The sequence below is a fragment of the Coenobita brevimanus genome, chromosome 99, assembly GCF_032717465.1.
Source record: "Coenobita brevimanus isolate Jiangsu-jjx chromosome 99, ASM3271746v2, whole genome shotgun sequence".
NCBI lineage: Eukaryota > Metazoa > Arthropoda > Malacostraca > Decapoda > Coenobitidae > Coenobita > Coenobita brevimanus.
In genome coordinates this window covers 21,377,249-21,399,388 of record NC_137052.1, presented here as the reverse complement: position 1 = coordinate 21,399,388, position 22,140 = coordinate 21,377,249, and the positions used below count along the sequence as shown (strand labels likewise).

At 42.0% G+C, this 22,140-nt stretch overlaps 1 protein-coding gene across 1 annotated transcript in view; it reads right to left on the bottom strand.

Annotated features, from left to right (window-relative positions):
- l(3)80Fg (dnaJ homolog subfamily C member 16 l(3)80Fg) overlaps window positions 1–22,140 on the bottom strand; it is a 94,518-nt gene that overhangs the window by 67,954 nt on the left and 4,424 nt on the right. Inside the window, exons 3-5 of the mRNA XM_080283911.1 lie at window positions 14,894–15,102; window positions 9,984–10,134; window positions 3,069–3,198 (exon numbers count right to left, since the gene is read on the bottom strand). Coding sequence (XP_080140037.1) covers window positions 3,069–3,198; window positions 9,984–10,134; window positions 14,894–15,102 — 490 coding nt within the window. The remainder of the gene's footprint in view (window positions 1–3,068; window positions 3,199–9,983; window positions 10,135–14,893; window positions 15,103–22,140) is intronic.

Below are 22,140 nucleotides of genomic sequence, written 5' to 3'. Positions count from 1 at the left end.
CAGTGACTTCACTTCTCTCAAAGACCAGAACTTTACTCTTCTCTGCATTCACTTTTAGATTCCATTTCTTAAACACACACTCCCAAATGCATTCACCAAGCCTTGCAGTTCCCTTTTGTCTTCGCTTAATAACACCATCTGCAAACAACAGTACAGGGAGTTTCCAAACATTGCCCTCTTCTTATTAGGGTCGCTCTAACATCCACTGCCCCATCTTGTACCTCTTTTATAACCCCGTCCATAAAAAGACTGAACAGCCATGGGGACATGACACATCCCTGTCTCAATCCACCACTGAGAAAGAAAAACGAACTCAGTTCACCATCCACACACACTGCAGCACTAATGTCCTCACACATATTCTTCACAGCATTCAACAGCTTCCATTTATTCTGTCATATGCTTTCCCTAAATCCATGAAAGCACAACTGATACTGCAAATTAGAGGACACTGGCAACTTGAATTAAAGGGTAGGAATGGAACTTTAACAGGCAATTTTTTTCAATAATTTACTGAGGGCCTATTTTAAAGGCATGAAATGAGAAGTCAAGAGCAAGAGCAGTGGAGATGGGACTGCTGAGGAATGTATGTGGAGTGCAGAGTGGATGGGATATGGAACAATACAATTTGTGAAAGATGAAGAGGGAGGAAAACTGTTCCTTTTGTTTCGGTTTTGAAGGCTCCAATATGTTTGCATGCATCGGCCTTGGTCACCTAACGTAGACAAGAGTAAAGTGATGGTTACTGAGAGAGAAGGTGACTCCCGGTGAGATGTTACAGTGAATGGAGAGAGACTGGAATTGATGAGAGAGTTCTGAGCAGAAGAAGTGGAAAGTAGAGAGACACAAGGAAGGAAAGTAGCTGGTGCTATGAAGGCCTCGATAAGAAACAGAGCTTGAGGGTAGCAGTTGCACAACGCTTACATGATGGAGTGTCAGAGCCAACTATAACAAATGGATGCGAGATTATGGTGTGGCATGAAAATTAAAACTCAAGAGTGAGAGCAGTGGAGATGGGACTGCTGAGGAATGTATGTGGAGTACAGAGGGTGGATAGGATATGAAATAATGAGATTCATGAAAGATGTGGAGTAAGGAAGTTTGTGGAGGTCTGCGGAAGTCTGTGGACACCAGAATCAAAGAGAGTGTACTGAGATGATATGGTCATGTGGAGAGAATGGAGAACAAACGAGTGGTGAAAAAGGTATACCTGAGTGAATTTGAAGGAGAGAGGAGGTAAGGTAGGCCAAGGAGAAGGTGAGGTGGAGGGATATGGTGGATGAGTGTGTGAGGAAGAGAGGTATGGAAGTTGGTGAAACTAGGGAACTGACAAGAGACTGAACTGGCTGGATGAATATTGTGAGAAGTGCATGATCAATGATTTGGCACCCCTTTTTAACATGACAGCATCTGGACTGACTCTATCGGATATGTTTATATGAAGCTACAGAACGTGGTGAATGTTTTTGGCGTATCAGACTGAGCCAGGACTCTGGGGACTTGAATAGTAGAGAATGGAAGCGTGGCCTATTGGACTCGACAAATCTGGGCTGTCTGGACGTTGCTACTCCTCACCCTGCCCTAAGGTGGGAAAGTAGGTCTGGATGATGATGATGATGATGATGATGATGATGATAAACAGTATATGGTCTGATGAGGTTTGGGGGTTATGTAGAGGGTGATGTACTGCACGGCCCCTCTGGGGGGCATGACCAGTCTTTGCTGATACCTGGTATTCGTGGGAATCTCTTTGACGTAACCCCTGTGAAAAGGGTTAAGAAGTTCCCTAACACTGCTCCCTAAACCATTTATTTTGCTTATTACATGTTCATATCCTCTTCTGTGTTATTAAAACAATTCTGATTTTGCCATACTCTCCATCAATAATGTACAAAAAGATGTTAATCAACCATAAACAGAAATAAGTCAATTAAGAAAAAGTGCTAGGGAGCTTCCTTAACTGACAATACAACCCGTTGCTCTTATCCACATTTACTGTTATTTTCAAAGCCTGACACATGCATACATCCTAAAACACTGCATTAATTTTCCCAGCTCTAGTCCACTGTTGGGAAGCAATAGCGTAGAAGGTATTTATAAAAAAAAAAAAAAAAAAAAAAAAAAAAAAAAAAAATCATCCATTTATCAGCTAATCCTATGTAGTCCCATGAGGAGCACAGGAGCCCGGGGCTAGGCAAGTTGTTCCTGACATTTAAGATGAGAGTGACCAGCCTCACACACCCCTGAGTCGCATTATGTTAGCATTAAACCCCAACCACCCCTTGGATATAAACCCACACAGGCTCAATCCAACTGGAGCATCTGAACTACTCACTAAACCACCAAGCGCCATAATCTGGTTATATGGTTACCATCTAGCATTGTAACTGGTTTCCTGGTGTACAGGAAACCATTTGGCTTGTCACTCAGTGTACAGTCAGCCACAAGCAGAAGGAGAAGGAAAGATGAAGGAAAGAAAGACAGAAGAGAGAATGTAAAGTCATTTGTAGGCACAAGGAAGTGGGAAGAATGAAGTAAAGAAACAGAAGAGGAAGGAAGGGAGGAAAAGGCAGACACCTAAAGCAGCACTACATAGAGTGAGTGAATGGTGAATGCCTGCACCTAAAAAAAAAAAAAAAAAAAAAAAAAAAAAAAAAAAAAAAACTTTGGTTCATTTTCCAGTATACAGTAATGTGACGCTGGCATACTGCAGATATGGATATTGTCAGGTGTACTAAAACAGGAAGGTGTAAACCACTGACAGAAAAATCAGTCCTATTGAAACAGCCTTGCATGTTATCGTGTGCAGTTAGAAACACTGGATTCAGGAGGTTGATACATTTTTGAAAGATTAACTACAGCAGTAAAGAGTCCATGCCAGCCAAAACCAGGGCTAGTGATCGTGCAGCATGGACAGCCGCCATTAGGTGACCAAGGCCAACGCATGCAAGCATGTTCAAGTCTTTTAAAAACTAAACGAAATGAAATGAAAAACGAAACGAGTGACTGCAGTGCAAATAACTGAAAAGATCATTCAAGGATTATGTGTGTGGCGCAGAATGCCATACCTAGTGATGAAACCATGCTAACAGAGGGCTGGGTGTAGTGGTATGGGTGGCCATCCAGCAGCATTATCAGATATGGCACAGTCTTCACACCCAACTTCTTGGCCAGCTCCACCTCACGTCCAGCATGAACCTGTACATCACAACACCACAGTCAAGATTTGCCACGTAGAGTCATTGAGAAAAATATTAAAACTGAGAGCTCAAAGTGAGGACTAGACACAAATTTCTAATCAGAATTTCTGAAGTATTCAGTGATATCAGAACAAACTTTTCTAAACCACAGCTGACAGCACTGAGTAATATAAGCTACAGGATGATCATACCTAAAAAGTACAGGTGATAAGTTGAGTTCAATGGGGGTGTAATGGTGTGCCAACAGCTTTTATTATTGCACTTAGAGTGTGAAGTGATGTGAAGCTTGGACTCTGTTGCAAGAACACAAGTCAAGAGTGATAGCAGTGGAAATGAGTCATTTGAGAGGAGCATGTGGACTTACAAAGAGAGACAGACTGACAAATATGGAAGTGAAGAAGCATTGTAGTGTGGATGTGGATATGATAGACAGCATTAGCAGAAATACACTGAGGTGGTTTGGCAACGCAGAGAGGATGGAGAGCGAGAGACTAAAGAGGAGAGTGTATGTGAGTGAGGTGGAGGGGGCGAGAGGGAGGGGGAGGCTGAGGATGAGATGGAGGGATTTAGTGGTGAGGTATATGGGAGAGGGGGTGTGTGAGCTGGGGGGAGGGCTGTGAAATGATGGAGGACAGGGTGACAAGGAGGCAATTTGTTTGTGGCCACCCCTTATGGTATTAAGGCATCTGGTAATAGATTGATAGACAAAGTGTTTAAGGGTGTGATAAAGCCCCTAAAAGTATTAGGAATTTTCTCACACTTTCACACACTTTTAATTATACAGCTGCCTGCACACCACCACACCTGAACACATTTTTTTTTTTTTTTTTTTTTTTTTTTAAATAACAGAGGAAGGAAAAATAAATAAAAAATAATAATCCATATATCAGGTTACTGGTGTCCTCTGTTCATAAAATATCTGTAACAGTCAGACTTGAACAGCTGCAGGTTGAAGTTTGGAGGGAAACAACTCTAGGGAAGCGAGTTCCAGAGAGATGCAGTTCGGGGAATGAAAGAACTCTGATTGGCAGAAGTTCTGCAATATGGCTTGTATTTACATCAATAAACTTATCCTTTGCATAAAAGCTTACTAAAGGTAAAATATCTAAAATGGCCCTACATCTGCTAATTGACCTACTAATGGAAGTGATGGAAACAGCAATGAGCAGTAATGCTCTATTATATATCAATAAAGCTACAGTAAACCCTCAATATACCAAACCCTCTTTTAATGAATTTCAGTTTTAACAACCACCCTGAGCAGGCCAAATGTTATGTTCATTTAATGAACTTTGTTTGGTAAAAGAATGGATGCACAGGAAACACCAACCAGTGTGGTGTCCCTACACACACACACACACACACACACACACACACACACACACACACACACACACACACTCTCACACACCTGCGTTCCTCCACATCCCACAGAACGTTGTACCAGTCTGTGGGTGACCAGCATTGTGAAAGGAGCCATAAATAGAGCATTCACTGATAAAAATAACCATTTAGACCTAGCTGTATGTTACTGTGTACGACTGTATGGCCAAACAATGCTCTATATAAAATGATCTTTGTTCAGTAAATGCCACGACATCTGTGAAATTACCGAAGAGCATGGTGTTCAACTTTACCGAACTATCACAATTGACGTCAAGAGTCTGGTACCAATTACCGTATTTCATGGCATGTTAGATGCTGCAGTGTGAAAGACGCACCCTAATTCTGGAAGGGAAGTTCTGAGAAAAAAAGTATGTCTTGACCAAGACTACAGAAAGGTTGTTTGATATGAGTATTTTTCACTAAAATACACACTCACCTTTCAGAACCTCTATTCAGTACTGTATATCTGTCTTTGGTTTCTTTATTTTTATGTAAAAGAAGGGTACAAGATATGAAAACAAACAACTCCTTCCTTACATAATGTTACTGCATTCCATGACACTATTTTAACACATTAGAGTCTCTCTTCAGTACTGTATATATATATGTTTGGTGTCTTTATTTTTAAGTAAAAGAAGGGTACAAGACAAGAAAACAAACAAACAACCCCTTCCTTATAAAATGTTACTCCATACCACGATGCCATCCTAACACTACCGGTTTGTTTATGAAATATGAAGTCCAAAGTGTCCGATTCCTTTCGTACAATAATTTGAGACATGATGTTCATCTCTATTAAAGTACACTAAATATGTATCAGCATATAAAGATAGGTATTATTTTCATGAAATGAGCTTAAAAAAACAAAACTCAATAAAACTCTTTCTTTCATTCATTTAAGAAAATACAAAGGCTCCCTTCAACCTCTGTCTCTTTGCCACACTGTTGCATCTTTATCTCTTTTCTATCGCTACTTCAATGGTCACTGCTTCCCAGAAATGTCTTCTTGCATCCGACCACCACTACGATGGGCACATAGCACCTGTCTAGCAACAAACTCTCATCACTTTTCTGCTGAACTCTCTAATCCAATTGTTAACTGTTACTCCCAGTCCTTCATTTGTGCAACAGGTCAGCTCTGGAACTGTCTCCCTCCGTCTGTATTTCCGACTTCTTATGATCTGCAGTCTTTCAAACCCAGAGTGTCCAGGCATCTCGAAATGAACGGATCTTGAATTTGGCTCTCTCTTTTTTTTTTTTTTTTTTTTTTCTTGGAAGGAATGGTTTGTGGGCTCCTGGTCTTTGGTTCCTTCTTCCTTGCATAAAAAAAAAAAAAAAAAAAACTTTTCCCTTGTTTCAATTTATACTGTATTAATATTTGTTGTATGCTGATGATGCAGTGCTACTTGCAAACACCAGACAAGAACTTGGTAGACTAGTGCAGAGTTTTGCAGATGTCTATGAGAATTGTGCCTTGTGAGAAAATGTAGAAAAGAAGTTAAGTGAGGGTTACTGAGAAAGAAGATGACTCCCAGGGTGATGTTACAGTGAACAGAGAGAGACTAGAATTGGTGAGAGTGATAGAAAAGAGAGAAAAATGTGCAAAAGAAGTGGAAAGTACAGTGACACAAGGAAGGAAAGTAGCTGGTGCTATGAATGCTTTGATAAAAAACAGAGGCTTGAGTGTTGCAGCTGTGCGAGGCTTACAGGAAGGAATGTTAGTGCCAACTTTAACATTCGGATGTGAGACTATGGTGTGGCATGAAAATGAAAATCAAGAGCGAGAGCAGTGATGGGACTGCTGACGAGTGCATGTGGAGTAAAGAGAGTGGACAGGATATGGAATAATGTGATTCGTGAAAGGTGCAGAGTGAAGAAGTCTGCGGATACCAGAATCGAAGAGAGTGTACCGAGATGGGTTTGGTCATGTGGCGAGAATAGATAACAACAGAGTGGTGAAAAAGGTATATCTGAGTGAATCTGAAGGTGGGAGAAAGTGAGGTTGGCCAAGAAAAAGGTGGAGGGATATGGTGGGGAAAAAAAAAAAAAAAAAAAAAAAAAAAAAAAAGAGAGGTATGGAAGTTGGTGATGCTAAGGGACTGACAAGAGACTGAGCTGCCTGGATGGATTTTGTGCAGAGAGCATAACCAGGGATTTGGCTCTGCTTTTTAATGTGACAGTGTTTGGACTGAATCTATCAGACAGGTACAATATATGTGAAGGTACAGAACATGGTGAAATTTTGGGAGGCCTATCTGATGGAGCCAGGATTCTGTGGGTTTGAATGATGAGTGAACGGAAGCATGGCCCATTGAAATAAGCAAACTTAGGCTGTCTGGACGTACCTACTCCTCACCCCGCCCTAAGGTGGAAAGGAGGTCCAGACGATGATGATATTTCTCTCTTTAATGGTTTGTTTCATTTGAAGCAAGAAGTTAGTACAGTAGACCCTCGCTATAGCAGACTAACTGGGAGAAAGCCAGGTCTGTTAAAGCCGATATCCAATTATATTCAAGGGTCTTCACCTGAAGTGGGGTTTCAAGAATGTTTGAAAATAAATGCATATTCCATTACTATACTAAAAATGTAACTATACCCATTTTACACTAGCTTGGCCCAAAATTTCATCTTTTTTGCAGCTTATTTTGCGATCTTGTCATCACACTTCTTCATGAATAGCAGTGTATTACTACAGTATGTCAGTACAACTCAGAAATCCTGAGGGAGAGAGGGCAATTTCAGGCCAGGTTGGAATTTTTAAAAATAAATGAAAAAAAAAAAGTGGGAAACATATATTGCAACCCACTGCGCCCCATTTAATGAACACTGTTTGTTGTGGTCGATGAAAGTTCAGCAGGTTTCAGAGCATCCATTAAATCTTATATTTGCTATAATTAGATCCATTATAGCAAGGGTCCACTGTAATTTTGGTGTTGCCAATAGTAATAAAAGATTTTCTTGCTGCTGTAATGATTATAAGATGGTAATAGCTCTGTCAATGCCTAGAAAAATGAGTGTGGTGAAAGATACTAATGCTTGCTTTGTTTTCAGTGAACTACATCCTGTCTCTGTCCAGATTTGCTTTTACTGTGTGTGATATAATAATGGACAGGTGGTACAATGACAGATCATGCATAAATTTCCACGAGGCTTGAATGATATGTACTGTATAAGTTTATATAATGTGAGGTTGAGGGAGGAAGCCATCTCATTATGTCTGTGTGGAGGTCATGTAGGGATGTGGCAGTTGCTTAAACTGTTTAGGTACAGTATTCAAGTTGTTCTTGATTAAGGGTCTCTGTTCTGTTTCACGGCTTTGTGCTTTGTCACATGGGGTCCTTTGCACCAAGATCACTGGCTATTATTACAGTGAGGATGTTCATAAGCAGGATGAGGGATGTGGTGCATCCTCAGGGGGCATGATGTAGGTGATGGTAATCAGATATTTACTATGTTTTGTGCTCCATCTTTGGGTACAAAAGGATTCTAGTGCCTATGGGCTGGAGCCAAGGATGGCAAGGCCCTGTATACAGAATAAATTGTTGTACAAGGTCTGTCCAAAATGAAACTGAACTTTTTAAACAGAGCACCAACCAGCAGCCGTATTGTGGTCATGCCGGGAGCGCTGTGTAGTGGTGACTTTGATCTTTAGTCTAACAATAGCCACATCATGCCATGTCACTTAGTCACTGAGGTACATTGCGACTGAGTAAACGTGTGTTTAGTGCACTTGGCGCTAAGCACTAAACACACATTCATGAACAAAAGAAGTTCATACAGGCCTAATACAGAGAGCAGGGTGGCTAGGGGAATGACAGTTGTCCCATGCTTCGCCAAAACGTCACGGATAAGGAGTGACACGTGAGCAGGTCCATTGTCATGGTGCAGCATCCAAATTTTTTTTTGTCCACACCTCAGCCATCTTCCTTCATACTGCCTCCCTCAAATGCTTCAGGACATCCAAGTACAAACTGTCTAATATCATGGAGCAAACTCATGATGAACAATTCCCTTCCAATAAAAAATGACGATCAACATCACTTTCACATCCGAGCAACTGTGACATGCTTTTTTTGGTCGCGATGACCATGTTCCAACCAAATGTGACGACTGACTTTTTGTTTTTACATCTTAGTTGTACACCCACATTTCATCATCTGTCGTGCCATTTTTCATACAGTAAATTTTTTTCCCAATCTGAAACAAAATTTCACAGAAACATGTTGTTCTTCAAATTCCTTCACTGTTCAACTTGCAACAAATCACCACATACACTAAACACGCATTCACTTATGCATTTGTACCTAAATGACTACTGTAAGTGACATGGCATGATGTGGCTGGTGTTAGACTAAAGCTCAAAGTCGCCGCTACAGATCGTTCCTGTTGCTATCGCAGTGTGGCTGCTATTTGGTGTGCTTTTTTAAAAATTTGGTTTCTTTTTGGACAGAATTCATATAGAATGCCCAATTTTACTGTACTCTCTACTGATACTGTACTTCTACTTTTATTTTCTTCCTATGTTGAGATCATATCCTACTCATTTATTGGTAAGACTTTAACAAAGATTAACCCCTAAAAGATGGGTGTCTGGACATGAAGTCATGCCCCCCCCCACCCCCTAAATCATCCCCCACCCCCAACACATCCCACCCCCTATACCATGCCCCACCCCCCACCACCTCCCATCCCCACACTATCCCCCATCCCCCACCACATCCCACCTCCCTTCCCCCCACCCCCACCCCCTAACCACCCCCATTGCAACTCTACCCCCCTGCAGCCCCCCTATCCCCATAGCCCCCCTCCACCCCTTACCCCTATCCCCCAAAACCCAATCCCCCACTCCCACCCCTCATCCCCCCAACCCCCTACCTCCACCCCTACCATCTCCCATCCCCCCACCTCAAACCCCCCACCCCCCTAAACCCCCCACCCCAAACCCCCACCTCAACCTCACCCCCCTCCCCAACCACTATACCCCCCACCCCTATCCATCCTCCCACCCCCCACACCACCCCTCCACCACCCCCTACCTCTCCACCCCCACAAACTCCCCCATTACAGTATATCACAGTGATTATGCCCGTCTTCAGTGTGTCCAAACATTCCGATGCCCATCTTTTAGGGGTTAACAATGATGATACCAATAATCATGACTTATATGAATATTAACAAACTAAAAATAAGACTAGTAAAAATTACGTACAGCTGCAGACAATAATATAGTTTCACTTCTTAGTCAGACAATTATGAATTACTTGCATACTATTCTGAAAAGTTTTGGAGACTCTGCAGATGTCATCACTGGGTTTTGGAAGCCAATGCTCAAAGTTATTGTTAAGCGATTTAATATTTATGTCTGCAACTGTACTTTACTTAACATTAAACACATACAGTGGCCATGCCGAAGTTAATGGGCTGCAATTCTTCATCCAGTCTCCTCCATATTGGTTCAACATGTGCACAAGCAATACACCAATCAGAGTAGAAGAGGATGAGGTATGGCTGCTTCTTGCTCAATGGAATGATGGAGTTCAAGTACGACCTGCAAATATCATTCAATACAGTACTGTCCTGCCCCATCAGGAACAAAGAGGCATGAGAAACAGCTACTTAGGTCTGATATGTAAAGCATGGGTGATCAGTTGTTTGCCTAAAGTACCATTTTGTGAATAAAAGGCCCCAGCCATCCCTTATATATATATATATATACATACACAGCAATCCCTCCAGGATCTGATGTAATAGAGCCAAAGGTATGTCTACCGGTTGGTTTTGTCCAGGACTTGTGAAAAATGCCACTAGACAGATACTTATAGAACCCAACCCTAACTAACTTTGAAAGCTACCTAAATAACGCCCTACCTGACAAGCACAGCACCTATTTAAGACCCTATGCACACAAATAATGAACAGAAACCATGAAATTAATGAAAAGGAACCAGACAATGAGAAATCAGATGTGAGTATGGAAAATATTTACCAGTGTACAGGGTACTTATGACACGTCCGTGGCCTTTGCGAAGATTAACCCACCTCCTCAGTGACTCTGACGGTGGGGAAGGTGCACTTGAAGCACGTACAATAATCCAGTATTGCGCTGAACTTAATCCTCTGCACTGTGAATTATAATCTTTTAACGCAGCACATTCTGCTCTTACTTGCGCCACGCTACTTGCAACATGCCAGTATTGCACTCTGCACTTAATCCTTTGCACTCTGAATTCTAATTTCTTAACAATGAACAACACTGTAAATTCTCATGTGGTCTAGTAGCGAGGTACTGCAGTTTATTCACTGTCCACCACAAAAGCGAGCACGTGGGCAGCCATGGCGACAAGCATGCAGTCACAACGGTAGGTAGGTGGGAACTGGGGAGGATGCAGCAGCGCTCTAGCGGATGTCACTGAAACTAAGTGCCAAAACACAGCTATTCGTCACCACTTGGTAAATTTAGAGTAGTTATATCAACTTTTTTTTTTTTTTTTCAATTTGACGTTTTTTGGCAATTTTTGGACCCAAGCTCAAAATGTCCGGGACTTGGGGTGTCCAGGACTTGGGTGTCCGGGTCTTAAAGGGATTACTGTACCGTGTAAATATATATACAGTATATATATATATATATATACACAGTATATATATATATATATATATACACACACACACAGTATACTGTAGTGAAAATTTTGTTCGGTGGGATTGTATTCGCAATTGTATCGGAATATGCTCCACAAGCAGGCATGGATGTGGTAGAGAAGGATAGATTTTGGAATGACTTTGTAAATGTAGTAAGCGGTATGGAGGATGATAAGATTGTAGTAATAGGGGGAGGGGGGGGATTTAAATGGTCATGTAGGTAAAGCAGCTCAAGGATATGGAGGAGTACATGGGGGATGTCCATATGGTACAGGAAATGAGGAAGGGGAAAGGATACTCGAGTTTGGGGAGGCAATGAACATGATTGTGTGCAACACACATTTTAGGAAATGAGAGAGTAGGTTGATTACATACAAGTCTGGGGGAAATAGCAGCCAGACAGACTATTTCCTGGTCAGGAGGGCTGACAGGAGGTTAGCGAGGGATGTTAAAGTGATAGGGAGCGAGAAGTTTGTACGGCAATACAAGTTATTGATATGTGACATGGTGCTTATGGAGTGGGTGATAAAAAAGACAGCATATGCACCTAGGAGAAAAATGTGGAAGTTATAAAACCAAGCAGTGAGATGCCTTCGATAGTGTTATGAGGAGAGTGGTGGCTGAACATGGAGATGTGGATGAAAGTGTTAATGAACAATAAAAAGCCCTCAAGAGCAACCTCCTGAGATTTACTGATTCAGTATGCGGATGGATGAGAGGACCACCAAGACAAAGTGACTTGGTGGTGGGATGAGGGTGTAGAAGCTGCAGTTAAGGAGAAAAGAAGGCATTTCCCAGAATGGAAGAAGGGTGGTAACAAAGAAGAATACTTGGCTGCCAAGTGTGGGGCTAGAAATGAGGTTTACAAGGCGAAGTCTGAGTCACACAGACTTTTACTTGATAACCTAAATTGAGTTGAAGGGAAGAATAAGATTTCTAAAGTGGCAAATCAGATTAAGAGGGAGAATAGGGATATCACAGGTCAGCAGCATGTGAAGAATGATGAAGGAAGGGATGCGGTGAACAGTGGGGATATTAAAGATGCGTGGAGAGAGCATCACAGCTGGCTGTTGAATGAGGAGTTTAACTGGGACAGGGAAGGTTTGGAGCCGGCAGATCCAGTGTTTGGCCTTTGGCCTTTGATTAATGCTGCCACTATGCACAGGGCAATAGGCATGATGCAAGTGGGGATGGCAGCAGGTGTGTCTGGGTTGACAGCTGAAAGATTGAAAGCCAGGAGATATAGGAGTGAGGCTAGTCACTGCCCTGATTTATGCGAATATATATGAGTGTGTTGTCCCACATGTCTGGCTGAAGAGTGTAGGGTAATTGTAAATGTGTACAAGGGGAAGGGTGATGCCCTGGAAAGAGGAAACTATGGAAGCATAAACTCTCCTCCATCCTTAATTCCTTCCATCCTCTTGTGTCTTTCTTTCCTTCAATCTTTCCTCATCCTTCTGCCTATGGGTGACTAGACTCCCTCGTCTCTCTTTCCATCATTCTTTCCTCTTCCTTCTGCCTGTGGGTGACTCTACACTGAGTGACAAGCCAAATGGTTTCCTGTACACCAGGAAACCATTTACTACGCTTGGTGGTGACCATACAACCAAATTATGGCGCCTGGTGCTTTAGTGGGTAATTACAGCGCCCCAATCGGATTGAGTCGGTGAAGGTTTTTATCCAAGGGGTGGTTGGGGTTTATTGCTTATGTAATGCCACTCAAGGATGAGTGAGGCTGGTCACTCTCATCTTACATGTCAGGACCAACTCGCCTAGCCCCGGGCTCCTATGCTCCTCATGGGGCAACATAGGATTGAATAATGAATGGGTGGATGGATTGACTGCTAAAGGTATACCAGGCCCTGCTCCTGTCTCCAAATTTGCAACAGCCCGCTATATTAGTAAATCTCAACTCTCAGTACGCTGTCTGTCTATAAGGTCCATAGGTAAGAGTTACTCAACAGGAAATTCGCCTTAGTATACCACACCACACTCGCGTGTTGGAATGTCGCAGCTCCCACCACGCCTTTGTCCCAAACAGGTGAAAGTTAGTGTTACTTTGCTGTATTTTCAACCACACTGCTGGCTGTATTCTGGAACCCTCTCACTTCCCCAATACAAAGGAATGTTGTGGGGAAAACTGCGGCCTTAGCTCGAATCTGGCCGCTGTGGCGTATAGCCCAGTCTATTACCAGGCGCCTCATATGAGGTTTGCGGCTTGGCCCATGCAGACAGCTGTGCCTCACCTGAGGTCTAGAGCTTGGTAAGGGTTAGCTGTATGCTGATGACTTGCCTGCAATTTGAAAAATACCTTCTTGAGTCATACTTTTCAAAATGAATATACAGTAAGACCTTGATATAACGGACTTCAGCAGACTGGAATTTGCTTTTATCGGAATTGAGGAGCTACCGGACTAAATTCTTATATACAGTAAGACCCTACTATAACGGACTAATTGGGGCCCAAGACATTCCGAAAAATGCAAAATTCTGATAAAAGCAACATCCAGACTTCCCCCTGCTAACCCGGACTTTTTCTGATATGTCAGACATTAGTCCGGATGGCATGAATGGTTCTTAAACTGTTTTCACTACAATTGCAGTACTGTACTGTGTTATAACTTCACTACATTAATCAAATGGTATAAGGCATCCCTACGAGTCAAGTGGGGTTGGTGGAGGATTAGTGCCCCTCCCTGTAAAACAATTAACTCTAAGCCGTTGGCCACCCCATTTGGGATACATGGCGTCTGGCAATGGATGAATGGATGGATGGTATAATATATAATACCGTACACTAATAAACATATCTTTTATTTGCCTTAGTGTGGTGAACATAGCTGAAGTGGTCAGGCAGTCCAGACTGCTTCTGGCTTTATCGAACTTTTTCTGACATATAGGAATTTAGTCCAGTAGCTCCTCGATTCCGATAACAGCGAATTCCGGTCTGTTGAAGTCCATTATATCGAGGTTTTACTGTATTGGAAAAAGTCTGATAAAGCCAGAAGCAGTCTGGTCTGCTTGACCACTTCAGCTATGTTCACCACAACAAGGTAAATAAAAGACATGTTTATCAATGTACAGTACAGTATTAACATGTATATCATTTGATTATTATAGTGAATGTATAATAAAGTACAGTACTGCAATGGTAGTAAAAAGTTTAAAAATAGTTGGTGCAATCCAGGCTAATGTCTGATATAATGGAAAAAGTCCGAGTTAGCAGGGGGAAAGTCCAGATGTCGCTTTTATCGTAATTTCGTTTTTTTCAGAATGGCTTGGGCCCCAATTAGTCCCTTATAGTGAGGTTTTACTGTACATCCCCCTATCAGGAAAAGAAAAAAAAAAAGAGTAGGTTATAAAAGAATGTTATTGACCATTACCAAATAACAAACAAACACAGAAATCCCTCACTGCATGTCAGGTATGAGTTCCAGAACATAAATTTTTTCCATACACAAATTGTAAATTGGAGGAAACTGGTAAATCAACTTCAGAGGTAGCAATGGGGGCTTGAACTATCTTCTTAAAATAATACACACTTGCTAACAAAAAGAGAGAATAAAAGTTAAACAGGCAACAAACAATGAGGACTTACTGTACTGCACTCCTATCACGTTTTGCATTTCCATAAGGGATTTCGGTGATAAATAATTTACACCACTTACTTATGTGTTATGGACTGCTTTTTGTATATATTCGTCCCATCACCATGTTTGAAATTGAATCTGAAGTTGCCACCAAAGGTGCTGAAGATTTCATCAAAGGGGTCAAAGCGACGATAAGAGGAATAGTCATGCTGCTTGCGGAAGTTGGGGTGGTCCTCCGTAATGCCATTGTTATCATAGAGACGCCGCCGCTCTGGATCCATCAGCAGCTGCAACCACAATAAGAGGGCAGAAATTATAACTTTTTATTTATTTGTTTACTAACATGGGTACCCAGCACTAATCAGAGTCCCACCTGGCCTAAAACCTGGTCCAGGTGGAGGTCTACCACTGTGCAAAATTTAATTTTCTTAGGGAGGAAAAAAAAAAGTCAAACTTACCAACATTGCCCTCATCATAGTGGATGGCCCCATGGGACCCATCCCACTTAAAACTTGATCTGGATGGAGGTCTACCCTTGTGCAAAATTTCATTTTCCTTTGTAAAAATCAATGGGCATTAACTGAGGACAATTATACAGACAAACTTTGCTTTATACATCAGACAGCCAGACCCCTTAATCCTGGAAGAGGTGGCCATAAATAAACTCTCTCCATGCCAACCTGTCCTCCACTATCATGATGCCCTTCCTCCAAATCACACCACCCACATTCATATACTTCACTATCCCATCTCTTCACCTCCCCTTTACTGCACTTAAATACACTTTCCCATGCAATGGGATATTTATACTTCCATATGGAAATTGTGCTTACTGAGAACAAACATCAGTTTTTAAATATTTTCCATCCATCAGTCCATCATCTAATGCCTGACTGCCCCATCAGGAGCATACAGGCCAGACACTGAAGGCAAGGGTGACCAATCACAGCATTATGTGAACTATAATCCCCCCAAACCCTTCACATATACTGTAAGCCTTTTATAAGCACATCCAGCTGGAGTGTCTTAAATCAGTAGATCATCAGGGGTCCATCATCAGCTGTGAGCGGTAACCAGAGGTCATGTTTATACTCTCTCCAAGACTTAATCCACTAACACTGGGATGTCCTTTTACCTTACTCGTGCCATCTCCTAATGATTTTATTCAGGTTAGGAGAGATTAAGAACTGGATGGGTCAAAAACAGAATCAATTAAACTCCTTCAATATGAGAGGCCCTTCCTACGTAAAATAAAACTATGTGGAAGCAGCAAGAGTAAATTAAAATGGACATAATCCAGAATGAAGTGTTAAGGTGTGTACACACGTGATTACTTGTTTGTGCTTTTATCCTAACTCACACAGATACCAAACACTTCATCATCAAAATAACTGTCACTATTAAACTGATAAAACATGAAAAACAAAAATGACCAGTGATAACAGTTCACAGTTATGAGAACTAATTCATCTTGTACAATGGTTACGATCCTTTATAACTGCAGGTACCTCTCAAACTATATGAGTTTAAATTACATGTATTTGAAATAACACGATGTAAAAATTCTGTCTTTTAAAATGTTTACAATATACGTTTTTCTTAAAATAAAACGATTCAAGAAAATGTAAAACTCGCGCCATGGGGCATTTCATTTTGCAGCCACCAGAGGTCTCACATTGTCAGTTTGAGCAGGAGACTGTTTCAAACGAGTTATTGTATTGTCAGCTGCATGTGCCTCTCCTCTCTATCTGTACAGGGTGTGTACACAATTCTGGTGTAATTAAAGGTATGGAATTATTGTATAACTATTTTATTTATCACAGAGTACCATGAAAAGTTCACAGAACCTAACTCCTTCACTTAACATGCATTCTTGTGGGAGAATTATGTTTAAATTACACAAAATTCAAGTTACACAACTTCTGGAACACAATACTCGTGTAAATCAAGAAGTACTAGTATTTCCCCAGATCTGGAATTACAAACTCCATTAAGCTTAAGATACAGCTAAAACTGTTTGTTTATGTTGTTATCTTCACTCATACAGTTGCCAAACATCTCACCAGCAAATAATAGAGAACTTTAATTAGACCGAAATGTGAAAAACAAAACTAGGCCTATCTGTGATACAGAGACTTACTTACTCCACAAGTTGGTGGGAAAAAGTTGGGCGGTAGAGGTATATTGTATTCATCCTGTTCTATTTAAGGATGCATCTGATGTGTGGATGAAGGAAGGGAGGTCTTGTGGTATGTTGTTCTAATCAAGGTGTGTTATTGCTCTGCTCAAGAAATGACTAGCTATACAGTAAAGACATTTCTTCATTGCTGGTGTTGGAGGGCCTGGATGTGGTATGGTGCTAATACAAGTCTGGTAATGTTCGTGTGAGTTTCATTCTTGAAGGCTCCAACATGCTTGCATGTGTCGGCCTTGGTCACCTGATGGCATCTCTCCATGCTGCTCAATCTCTGGCAGCTTCCCTATTTAGTCCCTCATTCTTAAGGCCACGTGCAATGACCTCGTCCCAGGTCTTTTTTTGTGTACCTCTTACTACCCTACCCCTAACATTAAAATTTCTCACTTTCTGCACCAATTATCATCCCCTATCCTCTCCACATGCCCAAACAAACCTCTCCTCATCACAACACCAGGACACTCAAGTCCCATCCTACCTCTCAACTCATCAAACGTAAACCTAGCCCCCCCAAGCCTCCCACTCAGGAACACACTGCACATCCATCTAATTATTGCCATTTCTGCATGTGTGAGCCTGTGAATATCCTCTTGCTTTACTGCCCAGGTCTCACTACAGTACAGCATTACGTTCCTAATACATGCTGCATACAAAGATCCCTTAGCACGGAGGGAGAGCCCTCTCAATGTCAGGAGAGGTAACAGCTCCTTGAAATTCTTCCAATCACTCGTCCCTCTAGCCACAGTGCCAACTCCAGCCCCACTTCCAGCACATATCATGTCCCCCAAATAACAAATCTCTTCCACACACTCAAGAGATGCACCAGCAAGCTCAATCCTTTCATGCCTGGCAATCTCCACATGCTCTCCTTGACACATCACACCTATGAAAGCAACATTATCTTGCAGTCTGCCTCTAGCACCACTACATCTCTTATGCATCAACTTATCGCAAACACTGCACAAGATGGAATTACTTCCCACGTCCTTTAGGCAAATCGCACATGGCCACTCTCCCTATTCTTTGACAGTACCGACCTCTGCCCTAGATACCACCACTTTTGTTTTATCTGCATTTACTCTTAAGCCTTTGTTCCCCATACTATGTCTCCATTTCCTAAATCTTTCCTCCACCTCCCTTTCATTCTCTGCAATCAACACCAAGGCATCAGCATATATCTCCCACAGGAATCCATTTCTGAAGTCATGTGAGAGAGCTTCAAGTACCATAATAAACAACAGTGGGCTAAAGACTCACCCCTGATGCACAATAGCATTCCCAGAAAACTCCTTACTGGGGCTTAAGACTGACCCCTGATGCACACTAACATTCCCAGAAAACTCCTCACTCGAAACTCCATTCACTTTTATCTGGGTGCGAGCACCCACATCCATCTCCATAACTACCCTAACCAGCCACTCCTCAATCCCAAGCTTTCTCATTGCCCACTTCACTAACTCTCTGGGGACTCTGTCAAAGGCCTTCTCTAAATCAACAAAGTACAGTTTCATTTTGTTTCCTATATATTTTTCCTGAAGCTGTCAAACAATGAATGTGTGGTGAATGTTTTATGCTTCTGCTTGTGTTGTGTGGCCCTGTCATATAGTGAAGGGGTGCTGTGTTAGTGAGGGTAGCTGCACAAAATTCTTTGCCTCTCAGATCAAGATATTTTCTAGCAGGAAGGACTTTAGATCCACAATGTGAGTGAGCTTTGGGAGTGGTACTGGGGCAACCGGTGATGACGCACATAACATTCGTCTGCATTGCCTGTAAGGTGTTGTAGTGAATGCTAGGGGTCCATGCCAGGGAGACATAGGACAGCACTTACCTAATATGAGGCACTCTAAGCAAGAATAGAGTTTCGTGCATGAGAGAGAGAGAGAGAGAGAGAAAGAGAGAGAGAGAGAAACATAAGTAAGGTTTTCCATACTTCAAATTCCCAGGGAAACACTTAATACTATCTATTTGTCTATTTTCAGACGCCTTAATGACGTATGGGGTGGCCACAAACGATTGGGATCCATGTCACCCTGTCCCCTGCCATTTCACTGCCCTCCCCCTAACTTACACCCCCTCTCTTCTCTTATATACCACTCCACTCCATCCCTTCATATTATCCTCGGTCTCCCCTTATCTCTCGCTCCCTCCACCTCACTCACATACATTTCCCTCATTAGTCTCTCACTCTCCATCCTCTTCACATGGTCAACCCACCTCAAGGTATTTCTCCTTATACTTTCTACCACATCCACATACACAGCCCAATGCTCCTTCACTTCTTCATATGTCAGTCCGTCTCTGTATGTAACTCCACATGTTCTTCTTAAATAACTCATTTCCACTGCTCTCACTCTTGACTTGTGTCCTTCTAACAAGGTCCAAATATCATTTCCATTTGTTAGATTGTGTATAACAATACAACACTATCATGCAGCAACTTTTTTACTTCCATGCTTACTTCCCTGTTTCTTATCACTGCTTTCAATGAGCCAGCAACCTTTCTTCCCTGTTGTATCCTTTCAAGCACTTCATCCACAAACTGCCATCTTTACTCATTACACTATGCAAGTACTGTACCTTCACTCATATTTTCCATCTCCTCACTATCCAGCCTCACTGTGCATTCAGTGACTTCATTTCTCTCAAAGACCATGACTTTACTGTTCTTTACATTCAACTTCAGATTCTGTTTCTTACAAACCCTCTCAGACTCACTCATCAAGCCTTACAGTTCCCCTTCATCTTTACTTAACAATACAATATCATCTGCAAACAACAGAACACGAAGTTTCCAAACACTGCCCTCTCTCAATAAGCTGCTCCAACATCCACTGCCCTACCTTGTATCTCATTTATAACTCCATCCATATACAAACTGAACAACCATGGAGACATGACACATCCCTGTTTCAGTCCAACATTCAGACAGAAAAATTCACTCAGTTCACCATCCACACATACGGCAGCTTTAGCGCCCTCATGCATACTGTTCATGGCACTCCACTGCTTTCCATTTACTCCATATATTTTTGTTGTACTTTTCCAAATTCCTTGTCTACTCACTCTGTCATATGTTTTCCCCAAATCCACGTAAAAGGTCGCATACAACTTCTTTCCCTTCGCTAAAAACTTTTCCACTGAACACCTTAGGAACATGTCGTACAAATACCCCCGCTAATATCAATACACCAGTCCTGTATGAGACAGCCCTAGCATGTATTCAATATGGACGGTGGGTGTTAGCGCCAAAGTGGTGACATGTAGAGATGTATGGTATGTAGGAGGACTGCTGGGCCTTGATAGCAGGCTGTGAAGCCTATGCCCAGAGTCGGACACAAAAAAAAAAAAAAAAAAAAAAAAAATATGATCCACACAACCTCTTCCCTTCCTCAAACCTCCTTGTCCTCCAACTGATTCCACTGTTATTTCCCTAACTCTTGTCAATAAGTATACAGTACTGCCATACATTTTTCTTATTACACTAAAAAGACAAATGCCATATGATTACCACACATTTTTTTTTCTCCTTTTCCTTTGTGTAGGGGAATAATTATACCTTACTTCCAATCCTTCCGGACTCTACCTTCCTCCCCAGCCAAACTGGACATCATCCATATCCATTCTGCTACTATTTTTCCCCTATGCTTCAGCATTTCACCACACTCTCCATGAATGCCAGGGGCTTTCTCCAATTTGACTTTCTTCATTGCTTCCACTACCATCCTACTGATCTCTTCCTTCCTTTTCACCTCCCTCCTTCTCCCGGCCATTCCCAGCCACTTACACTCGCAATACATTCATTCCTTATGTTTGACAGTTCCTTACAGTGCTCTCTCCTCCTGTTCAGTTTTTCTCCTTTCTTCACCAGCAATCTGCCAATTTTATCTTTCATTCCCCTACTACCTTCCTTACCACCCTCTCTAACCCTCTTTACCTCCTTCCAGAACATTTTCTTACATTTCCTCCAATTTACACTCCAACTCCTTCCAAACTCCTCATCTGCTCTCTTCTTACTCTCTCTTACTAATCTTTTCACTTCTCTCCTCTTCTCTACATATAATTCTCTATTCTGTCTCTCAACTTCCTCCATGCCTCTGTTTCCCATCCACTCATTATATGCTTTCTTCTTTGCGCCACAGCTTGTCTCATATCTTCATTCCACCACGCTGTTTATTGCATCCCCTTTCATCTTCTCTTCATCCCCCATACCATCTCACATGCTGCACAGGTTTCTACACACCATCTCACATGCTGCACAGGTTTCTTCTGTGAATCCTTGCACACACCATCCATCTCCCTCATCTGCTCCCAATCATATCTACCGAATCACTCCTCCACTTCTCAATTACATTCTACCTCTTTTTCATCCTCCTGCAACCTTTCTACCCTCTTTGTATGGACTGTTTCCTCCTGCCCTTCTCTCCTCCTTTTCATCAATCAAATTTGTACCTTGACTCTCACCACCACCAGGTAGTGGTCGGAGAGTCCACATCCCCAACTTTGTATGCTTTTGCATCCAGCATACATCTCATTTTCTCATCCACACACATCCAATCAATCATTGCCTTCCATTCATTCAGTTTGCCACCCACCCTTCTCATCACTAACCACATATACCTGTGGGTCACTTTGTGCGTAAAGAGAGTATTGGCTATTGTCAACTCCCTTCCCGCAAAAATGTCCACTAGAACACTGCCATTTTCATCCACTTCTGCAGGCACACCCCACTCACCTACAACTCCATCCACCTTCAAATTCCATACTTTTCCATTCACATCTCCAATCAAAAACACTCCCTCGCTCCCCTCAAACTTTTCAAAGATGGCTCCTACATTTGCCCAGCACTCTTCTGTCACTCTGTTTGTGCAGTCTTCTCTTGGGACACATACAGTATACATACAATTGCCCATGCTTGTATTCCTACTTTCAATCTTACCCACACAATCCTTGAACCAACCGATCCACATGCTCTTATATTCTCTTTCCATTTCGTGTACACATCAATACATACTGTACACCCTCCTTTGCCCTCTCACTCTTACCTACTCCCGCACATATACCCAATCCATACTTCCACATCCTCACCTCTCCATTTGATCTCAGTCAATCCACATATCAACTTTTGCATCCT